Source organism: Bombina bombina, chromosome 3, assembly GCF_027579735.1.
Source record: "Bombina bombina isolate aBomBom1 chromosome 3, aBomBom1.pri, whole genome shotgun sequence".
Taxonomy (NCBI): domain Eukaryota; kingdom Metazoa; phylum Chordata; class Amphibia; order Anura; family Bombinatoridae; genus Bombina; species Bombina bombina.
The window spans coordinates 1,063,470,369-1,063,487,780 of record NC_069501.1 but is presented as its reverse complement, the minus strand read 5'-3'; the positions used below and the strand labels follow the sequence as shown (position 1 = coordinate 1,063,487,780).

Below are 17,412 nucleotides of genomic sequence, written 5' to 3'. Positions count from 1 at the left end.
GTTTGCATGATCTTGGGTGTTAGTTTTTTTTGGTTCCCCCCTACTTTTTTTTTTCTATTGATGTCTATGTCGGAATACATGCATGCGCACTTGAAAACGTCAGTTTGTTTTTTAACTTGTAATTTGAACGCAACCCTTGCGCAAAAATCTTAACTCTGGCTGAGTTTTCGCAATCGGGGGGGGGGGGGGATACCACAACACTTGTAATCTAGCTCCATATGTCTAGGATTTTAGTTTATTTTGGTGGTCACTGGTCACAAAATACAAGGTCTAATATACAATTTCAATGTGGAATGATTTTAGAATTTTGAATGTTTGTCTTCTAAGTTTAAATAAAATTAATAAAATAAAAAAAATAAGGGTTAAAGAAGTCAAATGTAATCCCTACTGTGATCTGTACTGCAAGAAGAAGCTATCACACTATACACTAGTAATGTATACATTTGGGAAAGGCAGTTAAAAGGGGATTATGACACTTTTTTTTTGTTTTTGCTTCACAGGAATACTTTCTTTCTGCACCTCTATACACAGTGTTGTCTGCCAGATACTGGTGTTTGTGCAAGCAAAAACAGTGGTTTATTATATACCTAAATAACACGCTGCTCATGTGGAGGTTGTTGGTATATAAAGTTCAGAATGTGTTTCTAAGGGGTTAGCTAGGTCCTCTGCATGAAAAGCTCTGTTTTCTTTGAGAAAAGGTTAAGACACACCACTTTGTGTGTTTACCACTTGAGACCTATGGGCTGTATTTAGTATATTTGGTAACTACTTTCATTTGAGCATTGTGAGGTGGGAGTTGGGTTTTCAGTGGTTCATCATGCTTAAAGCGTTGCCATTTAAATGCATTAAAGCTTTGCTACATGGTAAGCATTTAGGTTAATAACTGTGTCCTTTTATGCAGCGTATCTTCCTTTTGTAACCTGATTTATTGTCTCCTACTTAGCAGCTAAGAAGAAGAGCAAGAAGGGGAAGACTTTGACCCTAACTGACTTCTTGGCAGATGACGGAAACAGTGGAGGTGGTGGAGGAGGTGGAGGTGGTGGTGGTGGTAGCAGCAGCAGCACCTCCTATGCTCCAAAACCAGTCAGCTGGGCAGACGAGACAGATGATTTGGAAGGAGATGGTGAGTAGATGTTCTTTTTAAAAATAGAAATAGGGTGTATAAAATCTCAGCTTTCTCACTGCTGTCCCCATCTTCCATTTGCAGCAATCTCACAACACAGATTTTATATGAGTCTGTTCACATTGCAATGTAATATGTGACAATGATGCTGAAAGTAAAAAAAAAATACACCTTACTCTTATGGTGCTTGTATTATAGGTAGCACTGTTCTATGCAAGGTATAAGCTTAAAGTGATTTGTAAACTTAAAGGGACAGTCAACACCACAATTGTTGTTGTTTAAAAAGATAGATAAATCCTTTACTACCCTTTCCTTAGCTTTGCACAACCAACATTGTTATATTAATATACTTTGTAACATTTAGACCTCTAAATCTCTGCCTGTTTCTAAGCCACCACAGACAGCCTCTTATCACATGCTTTATTAGCTTTTCACAACAGGAGACTGCTAGATCATGTGAGCCATATAGAAAAAATTGTGCTTACTCCCGGAGTTGTGACTGACACTGCACTAATTGACTAAAATGCAAGTCAATAGAGAAGTCATGTGATCAGGCTTAGATACAAGGTAATCAGAGATAGTGTGTTAATTGGATGTGCAAAACTGGGGAATGGGTAATAAAGGGATTATCTATCTCTATCTGATACGATTGGCTACAGTATCATTTAACACAGAAATAGACTGTTGTGGGCGGAGGAACGGTGGAATGTATAACAAATCGAAAGGGTAATTTATATAATTTTAGCATCAACAATGATTTTGCTGAATGAAAGTGCCTATCAGTTCATTTTAAAGCAAATATTGTTGAAATAATCCTTTTAAGTTTACAATCACTTTATACACAAATGTAGCCAACAATCAGCAAGCGCTACCCAGTTTTTGAACCAAAAAAGTAAATTAGAAAGTTGCTTAAAATTGCATGCTCTATCTGAATCATGAAAGGAAAAAAATGGGTTTTGTGTCCCTTTTTAAGGCTTCTACTGATATACAAATATTACTTGTCATGCACAAATCTCCTGCAGTGCAGATGATGAACACAGTTTTTTTAATCCAGTGGGTCCCCCATCTGATCCGTAACCTGGGGACCCTCATACTGCAGATGGGGAAGGGAGTCTAGCTCCTTTACCCCATCACTGTATCTTCCCTGTAGGCTTTGTGTTGTCACCACAGGCACCTCTGGTGATGTCACGAGTGGGCGGGCTAACTGCCAAAGCTGGACATAATTAAGGATCTATTGTAGGTCTGAAACGTTGCTAATTTTTTTTGTACTTTGGACCGTATGTACCAATAAAGGTCCCTTTTTAACACGTCGACTGGGCTGGAGTATCTTTCCTTTTTACATGCGTGAGAGACAGCTAACCAGGGGACTGGGGAAGAGGGCTTTGGAAACCTGCATCTCCGCATCCAGGCCTCATTCAAGGACAAGTGACCTAGTGAGTCTGCCTTTCAAATGATGGGTGGCATGCCCTTGTAAGTTACAGGTGACTGCCATAAAAAACCTGATTACCTGCAGTAGCATTGTATATACTGTTAAATAGGAGGGCGGCTCTTAATAGCCCCTATCCCCTCCCCCCCTGTTTGACTAGAGAGACAAGTGACCCCCATATAAAAGAGGGGAGTCTGCCCTTTCAATTGAGGGGTCACTTGCCCCCTGTAAGTAGCAGGTTATCACCATATTAATGACAGATATCTGCAGCAGCCTTTAAAATGCTGTTAAACTAGAAGGGGAGGGGGCTCTAACTAATCCCCTATCTCCCATTAGAGGGGCAAGTGACCCCTCATTTGAAATCTCATACCCCCCTCTTTCAAGTGATGTAGTCACCTACCCAACTTGAAACAAATTGATTTCTAGTGGTGGGGAGGAGGCTACTTTAAGCTAGATGCGTATGATACCCCTCAAGTGAAAGAGGAACCCTCCCTCTTTCAAATGAGGGGTCATACCACCCTCTAATTTTTAGGTGATCACCACAGTTATGGTGATCACCTGCCCCAAGGAGACAGCAACTGTGTTTAAGGAGGGGGCACTTTTAGAGCCCCCATTCCATAAATCACAAAGATATGAGACCCCAGTTTAAAGGGGAACTGATGCTAAATGTAGGACAAACAAATGTGTGTTTGAAATATTTAGAAAATAATGACTCCCATGTAATGAGGGCCAAACAACTGAAAACAACTCTAGCTCAGGGGTGTGAAAATGGCCAAGCAGTGAAAGGGTTAAACTGAACAGAAAACTGATTTGTGTACTTTTATCATAGATTTAAAGGGGCAACTCCCATGACTGCTTTGGTCAGAGGGATCAAGCCTCCATGAGCCTGATTGTAGTTCACACACTCATCAATTATACAAGACTAATAAATTGTCCCCTTTTAGGAAGAATAAAAAAGTTACTTTAATGTTATTTCTCTGTGTCCTATGTAACAGCTCCGTATTCAGTAGCATACAAGTGGTGTTTCATTACAGAAACACTTTGCTTCTATCTGAAGACCCTCTATTTTTTATGTGATTCATTATGAATAAGGTTATAAAAGTCCTGCAGCAATATAAAGTTGCAGCTAATCTAATAAGGGAAATGTATCTTACTCCTCATTCTCTAGTCCGTTACTCAAAATTCTTGTAGTGACATATTTTTGCCAATTTATTATGAGGTTTATTTATATTGTCAATACTAAGCTTTTAAATGGACACTCTGGTCAAATAAAACTTTCATGATTCAGATAGAGCATGCAATTTTAAACAACTTTCCAATTTACTTCCTTTAACAAAATGTGCACAGTGTTATTATATTTACACTTTGAGTCACCATCTTCTACTGAGCATGTGCAGGAATTCACAGTATATACGTATATGGCATGCATTTGTAATTGGCTGATGGCTGTCACATCATACAGGGGGAGTGGAAGTAGACCGTCAAAATTTTGAAATTTGTCAGAAAAAAAAATCTGCTCATTTAATGTAAAGACTAAGTGTTATTTCATTGTCTTATCATGCATTTGTTGATTATGCAAATCTGCTGTATTTACTGGTACTTTAATTGCAACCTTTTCTCAGTTTCTACAACGTGGCACAGTAATGATGATGATATGTATCATGCACCCCGAATTGACCGGTCCATCCTGCCCACGGCCCCTCGTGCTGCTCGTGAACCTGATGTGGACCGAAGCAGACTCCCAAAAAGTCCTCCCTTCACTGCTTTCCTTGGAAACCTTCCCTATGATGTGTCTGAGGAATCAATCCAGAAGTTCTTCAGAGGACTGAATGTAAGTTACACATTTTTTGGCTTAACAGATTTATTGTAAGAGCAATGGCACTTAGAGTTTTTGGTCTGTTTAGTTTTATGTAAATATTCAGTCAGCTAAACATTTTCCTGGACAAACTTGAACTTCTTTGGTAATCACACCCAATAATAACCATTAGTCCCCTTTTCATTGCTTATCTTCAGTTATATCCCATTATTAGGCTTTCAGGGTTTAAAAAGCAAGAATTTGACACAAGTAAAACTTTTCTGGAGAGCTAAAGCGGTTCCCTTACACCATAAAGACATTGATTTATAAGATGTACCCCTGACTCATGGAATAATTGTCTTTTTTTAAGACACGATGAGTCCACGGATCATCTTAATTACTAATCAGATATTCACCTCCTGGTCAGCAGGAGGAGGCAAAGGGCACCACAGCAGAGCAGTTAAATAGCTCCTCCCTTCTCTCCCACCCCAGTCATTCTCTTTGCCTACGTTAGTGATAGGAAGAGGTAAAGTGAGGTGTTAGATTAGATTCTTCAATCAAGAGTTTATTATTTTTAAAGTAGTGCCAGAGAGTGCTGCTTTGTCTAGGGTGTAGCCGTAGTCCATATCAGTCTCTACAGTAGAGCTTTTGTTTGCTTTAGAGCAATGGGAACTTGTGAGACATAATTCTCACTGCGCCTTCCATACATTGATGCTGCCCTAACCCTGATGGCCTAAGCAAGATTACTCAGGCTTTATCTTTCTCCACAGGGCTATGGGAGGGAGAGGACACTGAGGTCAAGTCAGTGCTAAATATTTGTGTGCTAATATATATTTTTCTTTAGCAAGGATAAAAAAAAAAACAGAACAGAGTTTTGTTTCAAAATTTAAAGTGACAGTATGTATTTGGCTGTTGATCTTATTTCGATAAATTCAGCTGTTTCTTTACTTATACCATCCTTTGTGTTTTAGGATGAAACGAGCACACGAAAATGAGTTACTTTGTGAATTAAAGAGACAGTAATGTTTTTTTCTGTGTAAAATTTTAATGAAAAAATTTTCTTTAAGGTTTTTTGCCGTTTGGTAGTCCCTTGACTACTGTCAATTTATGGCACAATTTCTCCTATAGTGTCCCACAAAATGTTATGGCCCACATGCAGTGCTCTGCGCATCCTCTAATACTCCACTCTGAGTTTTCTTTACATTTCATACATTTATAGGTTTTCACACAAGGTAGAAAACATTACTTGAGGATTTATTTTCAATCTCCGGTGATGAGGTTGATAAAATGAACAGCGTCCTGAGACCTTTTTGGGTGATTAACAGCGCTTTACACAAGTACACATTACATACATACATACATACATACATACATACATACATACATACATACATACATACATACATACATATTTGTAATGACTGTTTAATTATGAGGATGATTGATTCAGTAGTTTCTATCTGAATGCCTCTTCATTGTTGTCTGAAAGGAGGATACTTTGGGATTATCTGGGAGAGATTTCTCAGAATCAGATGCTATAATATCTTTTTATTTGATCCTGAGGTTGTTTCTTTTCGGTTTTTTAGCTTGCTTTCCTCCTTTTGTTTCCTTAGGAGGCTTTGGCTACCCTGGGCGACTCCGACACTTCCCCCGTAGTCTATCCTAGTACGTCCAGTAAGTTATAAGAAACCGGTGATGTAGTTCAATTGGTAACTGCCCTGACTATTAACTTGTTCTAATACCCAAGGGTCAAAGGTTCATATCCGGCAGGGTTGATGCAGCCCTTTGGCTTTTGAAGTTAATAAACAGTGTACCGTTTATTTGAGCAACATTCCCTATTTTTCAAAGGTCCTATGGACAAAAATTAGAAAGGGTGATGTACACCAGGGCTTACAATGGTATCCAGTTGTGTACTTTGCTACTGTCACTAGTGTGACGGCATGTTGGTTTGATGCTTGATCTGATGCTATTGAATCACACTCCCCTGGATAAAATCCAGGGTAGGATTGAAGTTTTTCAAGTTGGCTTATTTCTTTATTTCAAATTCTTCCCTTCAAGTTATCAAACTGGGAGCATTGGTTTCAGGTTTCTCTGTTCCAGATCACAGAGCCTTTATGGTTAGAGCCTTGTTCTACGGATGTGTGCTCTAAGTTTAAAGGGAAAGTTTACCCAAAAAATTTCTCCCCTTTAAATTATTCCTAATGATCCTTTTAACCTGCTAGAGTGTATTAAATTGGTTACAAGTAGCTCCTTTACTCCTATTTCAGCATTTGAAATAGCTGATTTAGCCTGTGGTATCGCCACCTACACTGAACAAATTAATACTGGAGTATAGGCTATAGTATAGCCTAAGTGTACACAGCCAGCAGAAGAGATTACACTCTCAGTGGGATGCAGGATAGTTAAGTAATAAAATTATTGTTTTCCATTGTTCTCTTTATGTATTGAGCTTTGGTGTTCCAGCCAAATAAAAGATAAGGAAGCAAGTCTGTGTACACAAACTTAGAACATAATGAGATATGATATCACCTTTAAGTTCAACCCATTGTAATAGGCTGTGGTTTCAAAGCACAAAATCGGCTAATTCATGTACACAAATAAGCATGAAAATGGAATTTCTCAAATATTTTATACTCTGCAGTTGGTATAACAAGTCATTTAAAATACATTAATGGAAAAACAATTTTACAGTGTACTGTCCCTTTTAAGCTTTTAGCGTTTTCCTACGAGAGGAAGACCTTGTTGAGACCTGGCCTAATGGAAATAATCTCTTTTGAAGTTTACAGAATTAAAAAAAAAAAAAATATGATCCAAACAGCCTATGGTTGAATCTAACCCAGCATGGAGGTCATGCCACCGATCCGGGACCGGATCTTGTAGAGGGTAGACTTTCCTTTTTCGCTCAGGCTTGAATTTGAGATGTTCTGGATTCCTGGGCAATAGATAAGTGTCCCAGGGATACAAGTTTGAGTTCAGAAGTTTTCCTCCCGGAGGCAGGGTTCTGCTTTCAAGATCATCTGAAGATCAGACAAAAAAGGAGAGACGTTCTTACACTGAGTATGAGTGCTCTCAGACCTGGGAGTGATTGTTCCAGTTCCAATACAGGTACAGGGTCTGTTTTTTTTTTTTTTTTTTTTTTAATCCCAATCAGTTTGTGGTTCCCAAACAAGAGAGGGGACTTACAGACTTTTTTTTTTTTTAAGATCTCAAGAGTCTAGACAAATTCCTTAGTGTACCATCTTTCCAGATGGAAACTATTGGTTCCATTCTGCCCTTGATTCGAGAGAGTCAATTTATGACAACAGTGGATTTTAAGGACGTGTGCCTTCATGTACCATTCGCAAGATCTTGCTACAGCTTTTTTCACAAGGGCTCTGGGATCACTGTTGGCGGTGCTTCGGTTAAGGGGCATTGCAGTGGCGTCCTATCTGGATGTGACATCCTAGTCCAGGCGCCATTCTTTCAGCAAGCAAGATTTCTTATCTTTCCTGCGATTTCTCGGGTGGAAGGTAATTTTGGAAAGGAGTTCCTTAGTTAGTCCCATGCACAAAGATACTTTCTCCTGTTAAGTGTGGTCAGTCCACGGGTCATCATTACTTCTGGGATATTAACTCCTCCCCAACAGGAAGTGCAAGAGGATTCACCCAGCAGAGCTGCTATATAGCTCCTCCCCTCTACGTCACACCCAGTCATTCTCTTGCACCCAACTAATAGATAGGATGTGTGAGAGGACTGTGGTGATTATACTTAGTTTTATACCTTCAATCAAAAGTTTGTTATTTTATAACAGCACCGGAGTGTGTTGTTCCTTCTCTGGTAGAATTTGAAGAAGAATCTACCTGAGTTTTTTGTATGATTTTAGCCGGCGTAGTTAAGATCATATTGCTGTTCTCGGCCATCTGAGGAGGAGGTAAACTTCAGATCAGGGGACAGCGGGCAGGTTAATCTGCAAAGAGGTATGTAGCAGCATATTATTTTCTGACAATGGAATTGACTGAGAAAATTCTGCCATACCGATATAATGTAAGCTCAGCCTTAAATGCAGTAGTAGCAACTGGTATCAGGCTGTCATGTATGTATATTTTACACTTCAGTATTCTGGGGAATGGCACTTCACTGGGATAATACTGTATGCATAAGACTTTAGCCTAATTTGCAGTGACTAGCAACAGGCTTTCTAATGACATTTCGTTTATTTGATGTTAAACGTTTTTGCTGGCATGTTAAATCGTTTAATTTTCTGAGGTACTGGGTGAAAAAATGTTTTGGGCACTTTTTTTTTCCACTTGGCAGTCGTTTTATTTAATTTAAGACAGTTTACTGATCTCCCTCACTGTTGTGTGTGAGGGGGAGGGGCCTTTTTTGGCGCTTTTGCTATGCATCAAAAAATTCAGTCAGAAGTCTCTTGTCTTCCCTGCGGTTCGTCTCTACAGAGCTCAGGGGTCTTCAAAACTTATTTTGAGGGAGGTAATCACTCACAGCAGAGCTGTGAGATTGTAGCTGACTGTGATAAAAAACGTTTATTTCTATACTTTTTTCTGCTATCAGGGTTAGTTATCCATTGCTAATGGGGGCAATCCTTTGCTAAAATTGTGTTTTTACCGGAAAAGATTTGATGTGATAGTTTCTCAGTTTATTATTTCTCAACTGTCATAACTTTTTTCTGTGCTTCTTAAAGGCGCAGTACGTTTTCATATTATTTGTAAATTACTTTGAAAAGTATTTCCAAGTTGCTAGTTTATTTGCTAGTGTGTTAAACATGTCTGATTCAGAGGAATATCTCTGTGCTATATGTGCTAAAGCCAAAGTGGAGCCCAATAGAAATCTATGTACTAATTGCATTGATGCTACTTTAAATAAAAGTCAATCTGTACAAATTGAACATATTTCACCAAACAACGAGGGGAGAGTTATGCCGACTAACTCGCCTCACGTGTCCGTACCTGCATCTCCCGCTCGGGAGGTGCGTGATATTGTAGCGCCGAGTACATCAGGGCGGCCATTACAAATCACATTACAGGATATGGCTAATGTTATGACTGAAGTTTTGGCTAAATTACCAGAACTAAGAGGTAAGCGTGATCACTCTGGGGTGAGAACAGAGTGCGCTGTTGATAATAGGGCCATGTCTGATACTGCGTCACAGTATGCTGAACATGAGGACGGAGAGCTTCAATCAGCAGGTGACGGTTCTGATCCCAATAGAATGGATTCAGACATTTCTAATTTTAAGTTTAAACTCGATAACCTCCGTGTACTGTTAGGGGAGGTATTAGCAGCTCTAAATGATTGTAACACCGTTGCAATCCCAGAGAAATTATGTAGGCTGGATAGATACTATGCGGTACCGGCGAGTACTGACGTATTTCCTATACCTAAGAGGCTTACAGAGATAATTACTAAGGAGTGGGATAGGCCCGGTGTACCCTTTTTCCCCCCCTCCTGTGTTTAGAAAAATGTTTCCAATAGACGCCACCACACGGGACTTATGGCAGACGGTCCCTAAGGTGGAGGGAGCGGTTTCTACTCTGGCTAAGCGTACCACTATCCCGGTAGACGATAGCTGTGCCTTTTCAGATCCAATGGATAAAAAATTAGAGGGTTACCTTAAGAAAATGTTTGTTCAACAAGGTTTTATATTGCAACCCCTTGCATGTATTGCGTCTGTCACGGCCGCGGCCGCTTTTTGGTCCGAGTCCCTGGAAGAGACTCTTGACTCAATAACTATAGATGAGATTTCAAACAAGCTTAAGACACTTAAGCTAGCTAATTCATTTATTTCGGATGCCGTAGTACATTTAACTAAACTTACGGCTAAGAATTCCGGATTCGCCATTCAGGCACGCAGAGCACTGTGGCTAAAATCCTGGTCAGCTGACGTTACTTCTAAATCTAAATTACTTAACATACCTTTCAAAGGGCAAACCTTATTCGGGCCCGGGTTGAAAGAAATTATCGCTGACATTACAGGAGGTACAGGCCACGCCCTGCCTCAAGACAGAGCCAAACCTAAGGCTAGACAGTCTAATTTTCGTTCCTTTCGTAATTTCAAAGCAGGAGCAGCATCAACTTCCCCTGCACCAAAACAGGAAGGAGCTGTTGCTCGCTACAGACAAGGCTGGAGACCTAACCAGTCCTGGAACAAGGGCAAGCAGGCCAGGAAACCTGCTGCTGCCCCTAAGACAGCATGAATTGAGGGCCCCCGATCCGGGAACGGATCTAGTGGGGGGCAGACTTTCTCTCTTCGCCCAGGCTTGGGCAAGAGATGTCCAGGACCCCTGGGCGCTAGAGATAATATCTCAGGGATACCTTCTGGACTTCAAATCCTCTCCCCCAAAAGGGAGATTTCATCTGTCAAGGTTGTCAACAAACCAAATAAAGAAAGAGGCGTTTCTTCGCTGTGTACAAGATCTTTTGCTAATGGGAGTGATCCATCCGGTTCTGCGGTCGGAACAAGGACAAGGGTTTTACTCAAATCTGTTTGTGGTTCCCAAAAAAGAGGGAACTTTCAGGCCAATCTTGGATTTAAAGATCCTAAACAAATTCCTAAGAGTTCCATCGTTCAAAATGGAAACTATTCGGACAATCTTACCCATGATCCAAAAGGGTCAGTACATGACCACAGTGGATTTAAAGGATGCTTACCTTCACATACCGATTCACAAAGATCATTACCGGTATCTAAGGTTTGCCTTCCTAGACAGGCATTACCAGTTTGTAGCTCTTCCATTCGGATTGGCTACGGCTCCAAGAATCTTCACGAAGGTTCTGGGTGCTCTTCTGGCGGTACTAAGACCGCGAGGAATTTCGGTAGCTCCGTACCTAGACGACATTCTGATACAAGCTTCAAGCTTTCAAACTGCCAAGTCTCATACAGAGTTAGTACTGGCATTTCTAAGGTCGCATGGATGGAAGGTGAACGAAAAGAAGAGTTCTCTCTTTCCACTCACAAGAGTTCCCTTCTTGGGGACTCTTATAGATTCTGTAGAAATGAAGATTTACCTGACAGAAGACAGGTTAACAAAGCTTCAAAATGCATGCCGTGTCCATCATTCCATTCAACACCCGTCAGTAGCTCAATGCATGGAGGTGATCGGCTTAATGGTAGCAGCAATGGACATAGTACCCTTTGCACGCCTACATCTCAGACCGCTGCAATTGTGCATGCTAAGTCAGTGGAATGGGGATTACTCAGACTTGTCCCCTACTCTGAATCTGGATCAAGAGACCAGAAATTCTCTTCTATGGTGGCTTTCTCGGCCACATCTGTCCAGGGGGATGCCATTCAGCAGGCCAGACTGGACAATTGTAACAGACGCCAGCCTACTAGGTTGGGGCGCTGTCTGGAATTCTCTGAAGGCTCAGGGACAATGGAATCAGGAGGAGAGTCTCCTGCCAATAAACATTCTGGAATTGAGAGCAGTTCTCAATGCCCTTCTGGCTTGGCCCCAGTTAACAACTCGGGGGTTCATCAGGTTTCAGTCGGACAACATCACGACTGTAGCTTACATCAACCATCAGGGAGGGACAAGAAGCTCCCTAGCAATGATGGAAGTATCAAAGATAATTCGCTGGGCAGAGTCTCACTCTTGCCACCTGTCAGCAATCCACATCCCGGGAGTGGAGAACTGGGAGGCGGATTTCCTAAGTCGTCAGACTTTTCATCCGGGGGAGTGGGAACTTCATCCGGAGGTCTTTGCCCAAATACTTCGACGTTGGGGCAAACCAGAGATAGATCTCATGGCGTCTCGACAGAACGCCAAGCTTCCTCGTTACGGATCCAGATCCAGGGATCCGGGAGCGGTTCTGATAGATGCTTTGACAGCACCTTGGACCTTCGGGATGGCTTATGTGTTTCCACCCTTCCCGATGCTTCCTCGATTGATTGCCAGAATCAAACAGGAGAGAGCATCAGTGATTCTAATAGCGCCTGCATGGCCACGCAGGACTTGGTATGCAGATCTAGTGGACATGTCATCCTGTCCACCTTGGTCTCTACCTCTGAAACAGGACCTTCTGATCCAGGGTCCCTTCAAACATCAAAATCTAATTTCTCTGAAGCTGACTGCTTGGAAATTGAACGCTTGATTTTATCAAAACGTGGTTTTTCTGAGTCGGTTATTGATACCTTAATACAGGCTAGGAAGCCTGTTACCAGAAAGATTTACCATAAAATATGGCGTAAATACTTATATTGGTGCGAATCCAAGAGTTAAAAATTAAGGTATAACCCAAGGCGCCTACCCTAAGGAGGCTAGGTGTGTAAAATTATAAAATCTAATTATGATTTATACTCCAGTGTGGTCTAAAAATGTTTTAATACATAAAAAATGTTTTACAGATAAAACAAATATACATATGATGTCTAAATATACAATGCTTCATGGATCCATGATAAATAACATAAGAATAAAATCAAAATCGAATACAATAAAATAATGCAATAAGATATAGAGGTTATACAATAATGCTTCGGATACAAATATACAATCTTATATTGTACAATGGCAGCGAAAGGTATAATTGCGGACAATCTTGTTTGTGAATTCTCTAATGGAATTCTAGGATGAATCAAAATGTGAGGAGAAAAAAGTTTAAAATGTGTGAAGAAACTCCTCAGATTAAAATGTGTAGGTGAAAAAAACTTCAAACAGCGATCAAAAAATACAAAAAATTTTATTCCACACGAGTGTGGTCCAAACCTTTGTACGAATCAAAAAGGTGTAAGATAGTGGAGTGAAAAGTCTGAAATGATTCTAATTATTCCAGTTGTTGAGTTTCCTAAATCCCAGTGAAAAGTGTAATAAAAAATATGATGGTTGTGTCAAACTGTTCCAAAATCGATACAAATGTTGAAAATAAGAGTGTCAGTGATGTCTCAAATAAAAATTGAAGTGAAAAAATGGTGTGTAAAAAGATATACTGTCAGTATTCCATTATTCCTGAAGATCCTTATCTTCAAAAAAAGGGGGGCTTCAATCCAAAAAATGTATTTGTGCAAGAAAAATATATATATAGGTTCAAAAACGAGTAAAAAAATTAAAAATAAAAATAAAAATAAAGAATGAAAAAACAGAGAACAATAACCTGTGGAGAGAGAAGAAAAACATATAGTGTAGATTGTCCTAAATGTTCAGCAAATAATGAAATAAGGCTTACCAGCTGGTCAACGCGTTTCGGCCCGTGCTAGGCCTTTCTCAAGACTGGTTTTGATATACTGGTGGCGGCCTTATATAGTTTGTTTGACCGGAAGTGATTTGTTGTTCACTTCCGGTTTTGCCAAATTTACTATCTTATTTTGGGGCTAAATATAGTTTAAAATTGTGTATAGTTTACTTGTTTTGGTGTGGAGTAATAATAGATTGCTTTTTAAGTATAACATTTGTTGTTTAGAGAGGTTTCTTTTGTTGTTAGCCCTTGCCTAATACCTCCGTGGGGAACGTAACGTCACTTCCGGTCTTGGTAATTTTTACGATCGGTTTTATAGATCGTATATCCGAATTGAGTATAAATTTCTATTTAGGTATATATTTCTGTGGGAGTCGGGGAGTCTATATTTTTGCCTAATCCTGCCTTACTATTGGTGTGTAAATAGCCTTAATTTTAAGAGTATGATGTTTCCTTAAACTATTTGAATATGAAGATTGCATTAGTCCGAGTATACTGGTATTGTCTAATGTTGATCTTCTAGGTATCTTAGTGTACCTTTCGCTTCTATTTGTTCAAAATCAAGAATTTTTCAACCGTAATATTTGAAACTGTCAGTAAATATTTGAGGTTGTCAATAAACCCACCTTTCAGAACCAATCAAAGGCGCCAACCCGAGGCCGTGACGTCATGACCAATCAGGTCGGTCCGATCACGGACCTATGTTTACCAACACTTAAAAACTTAATATGGTAAGGAAATAAGAATAATAAGAAAAATATAGACTCCCCGACTCCCACAGAAATATATACCTAAATAGAAATTTATACTCAATTCGGATATACGATCTATAAAACCGATCGTAAAAATTACCTAGACCGGAAGTGACGTCACGTTCCCCACGGAGGTATTAGGCAAGGGCTAACAACAAAAGAAACCTCTCTAAACAACAAATGTTATACTTAAAAAGCAATCTATTATTACTCCACACCAAAACAAGTAAACTATACACAATTTTAAACTATATTTAGCCCCAAAATAAGATAGTAAATTCGGCAAAACCGGAAGTGAACAACAAATCACTTCCGGTCAAACAAACTATATAAGGCCGCCACCAGTATATCAAAACCAGTCTTGAGAAAGGCCTAGCACAGGCCGAAACGCGTTGACCAGCTGGTAAGCCTTATTTCATTATTTGCTGAACATTTAGGACAATCTACACTATATTTTTTTCTTCTCTCTCCACAGGTTATTGTTCTCTGTTTTTTCATTCTTTATTTTTATTTTTATTTTTAATTTTTTTACTCGTTTTTGAACCTATATATATATTTTTCTTGCACAAATACATTTTTTGGATTGAAGCCCCCCTTTTTTTGAAGATAAGGATCTTCAGGAATAATGGAATACTGACAGTATATCTTTTTACACACCATTTTTTCACTTCAATTTTTATTTGAGACATCACTGACACTCTTATTTTCAACATTTGTATCGATTTTGGAACAGTTTGACACAACCATCATATTTTTTATTACACTTTTCACTGGGATTTAGGAAACTCAACAACTGGAATAATTAGAATCATTTCAGACTTTTCACTCCACTATCTTACACCTTTTTGATTCGTACAAAGGTTTGGACCACACTCGTGTGGAATAAATTTTTTTGTATTTTTTGATCGCTGTTTGAAGTTTTTTTCACCTACACATTTTAATCTGAGGAGTTTTTTCACACATTTTAAACTTTTTTCTCCTCACATTTTGATTCATCCTAGAATTCCATTAGAGAATTCACAAACAAGATTGTCCGCAATTATACCTTTCGCTGCCATTGTACAATATAAGATTGTATATTTGTATCCGAAGCATTATTGTATAACCTCTATATCTTATTGCATTATTTTATTGTATTCGATTTTGATTTTATTCTTATGTTATTTATCATGGATCCATGAAGCATTGTATATTTAGACATCATATGTATATTTGTTTTATCTGTAAAACATTTTTTATGTATTAAAACATTTTTAGACCACACTGGAGTATAAATCATAATTAGATTTTATAATTTTACACACCTAGCCTCCTTAGGGTAGGCGCCTTGGGTTATACCTTAATTTTCCTCCTGTACATTGGGTACTAGCTAGGATTACCCCTTCCCCGGGCATATAGGTTGTTAATAGGCGCAGAGGTCTATCTTTTCTTATCGAATCCAAGAGTTACTCATGGAGTAAGGTTAGGATTCCTAGGATATTGTCTTTTCTACAAGAAGGTTTAGAAAAGGGTTTATCCGCTAGTTCCTTAAAGGGACAGATTTCAGCTCTGTCCATTCTTTTACACAAACGTCTGTCAGAAGTTCCGGACGTTCAAGCTTTTTGTCAGGCTTTAGCTAGGATCAAGCCTGTGTTTAAAACTGTTGCTCCACCATGGAGTTTGAACTTAGTTCTTAATGTTTTACAGGGTGTTCCGTTTGAACCCCTTCATTCCGTTGATATCAAGCTGTTATCTTGGAAAGTTCTGTTTTTAATGGCTATTTCCTCGGCTCGAAGAGTCTCTGAGTTATCTGCCTTACATTGTGATTCGCCTTATCTGATTTTTCATTCAGACAAGGTAGTTCTGCGTACTAAACCTGGGTTCTTACCTAAGGTGGTCACTAACAGGAATATCAATCAAGAGATTGTTGTTCCATCTGTGTCCTAATCCTTCTTCGAAGAAGGAACGTCTTCTACACAATCTAGATGTAGTCCGTGCCCTGAAATTTTATCTACAGGCAACTAAGGATTTTCGACAAACGTCTTCCCTGTTTGTCGTTTATTCTGGTCAGAGGAGAGGTCAAAAAGCTTCGGCTACCTCTCTCTTTTTGGCTTCGTAGCATAATACGGTTAGCCTATGAGACTGCTGGACAGCAGCCTCCTGAAAGAATTACAGCTCATTCTACTAGAGCTGTGGCTTCCACTTGGGCCTTTAAGAATGAGGCTTCTGTTGAACAGATTTGCAAGGCTGCAACTTGGTCTTCTCTTCATACTTTTTCCAAATTTTACAAATTTGACACTTTTGCTTCTTCGGAGGCTGTTTTTGGGAGAAAGGTTCTTCAGGCAGTGGTTCCTTCCGTATAAAGAGCCTGCCTGTCCCTCCCGTCATCCGTGTACTTTAGCTTTGGTATTGGTATCCCAGAAGTAATGATGACCCGTGGACTGACCACACTACAGGAGAAAGGAATTTATCAGGTAAGCATAAATTTTGTTTTTCTGGGAATCGTAATAGATTTCATATCAATGAAGATTTTTCTGACAGGATGTCAGGAAATCAGAGATTATCAATACTAGTCTAGTCATTCAGACCACTCCTTGGCCTTTGGGGGCTCAGTGCATGGAGGTAATAGGGTTGATGATGGTGGTAATGCACCTCATCCCGTTTGATTGGTTCTGTTTCAGATCTCTGCAGTAATCGCAATGGATCGGAGATTATACGGGTTTGTCTCCTCAAATACTACTGGAGCAGGAGACAAGGGATTCTCTTCAAGAGTGATTATCTCTGGATCATATTTCGCAGGGAACCTGCTTCGCAGACCATCTTGGATGTTTGGGACAATAGACGCCAGCCTTCTAGGGTGGGAAGCAGTCTGGGGCTCCTTAAGGGCTCAGGGGGTTTGGACTCAGCCTGAGTCTGTTCTCCTATTAGCATTCGGGAGCTGAGTGCGATCTACATTGTTTTTCTGGCCTGGCCTCAGTTAGGCTTGGTCCAGTTTATCAGGTTCCAGTTGATCAAAATGTCGTCAGTGACTTACATCATTCATCAGGGAGGAACGAGAAGTTCCTTATCGATGACAGAGGTATCCAAGATAATTCAATGGGCAGAGGCCAGTTCTGACTGCCTGTCGACAATCCACAGGGGTGGAACAACTGAACAGGCAGAACTTTCG

General features: G+C 39.7%; 1 protein-coding gene across 1 annotated transcript in view; it reads left to right on the top strand.

The window, feature by feature from the left end:
- Nucleotides 1-17,412, top strand: part of LOC128652613 (eukaryotic translation initiation factor 4B) — a 242,562-nt gene that overhangs the window by 65,383 nt on the left and 159,767 nt on the right. Inside the window, exons 2-3 of the mRNA XM_053705545.1 lie at nucleotides 944-1,123; nucleotides 4,172-4,380. Coding sequence (XP_053561520.1) covers nucleotides 944-1,123; nucleotides 4,172-4,380 — 389 coding nt within the window. The remainder of the gene's footprint in view (nucleotides 1-943; nucleotides 1,124-4,171; nucleotides 4,381-17,412) is intronic.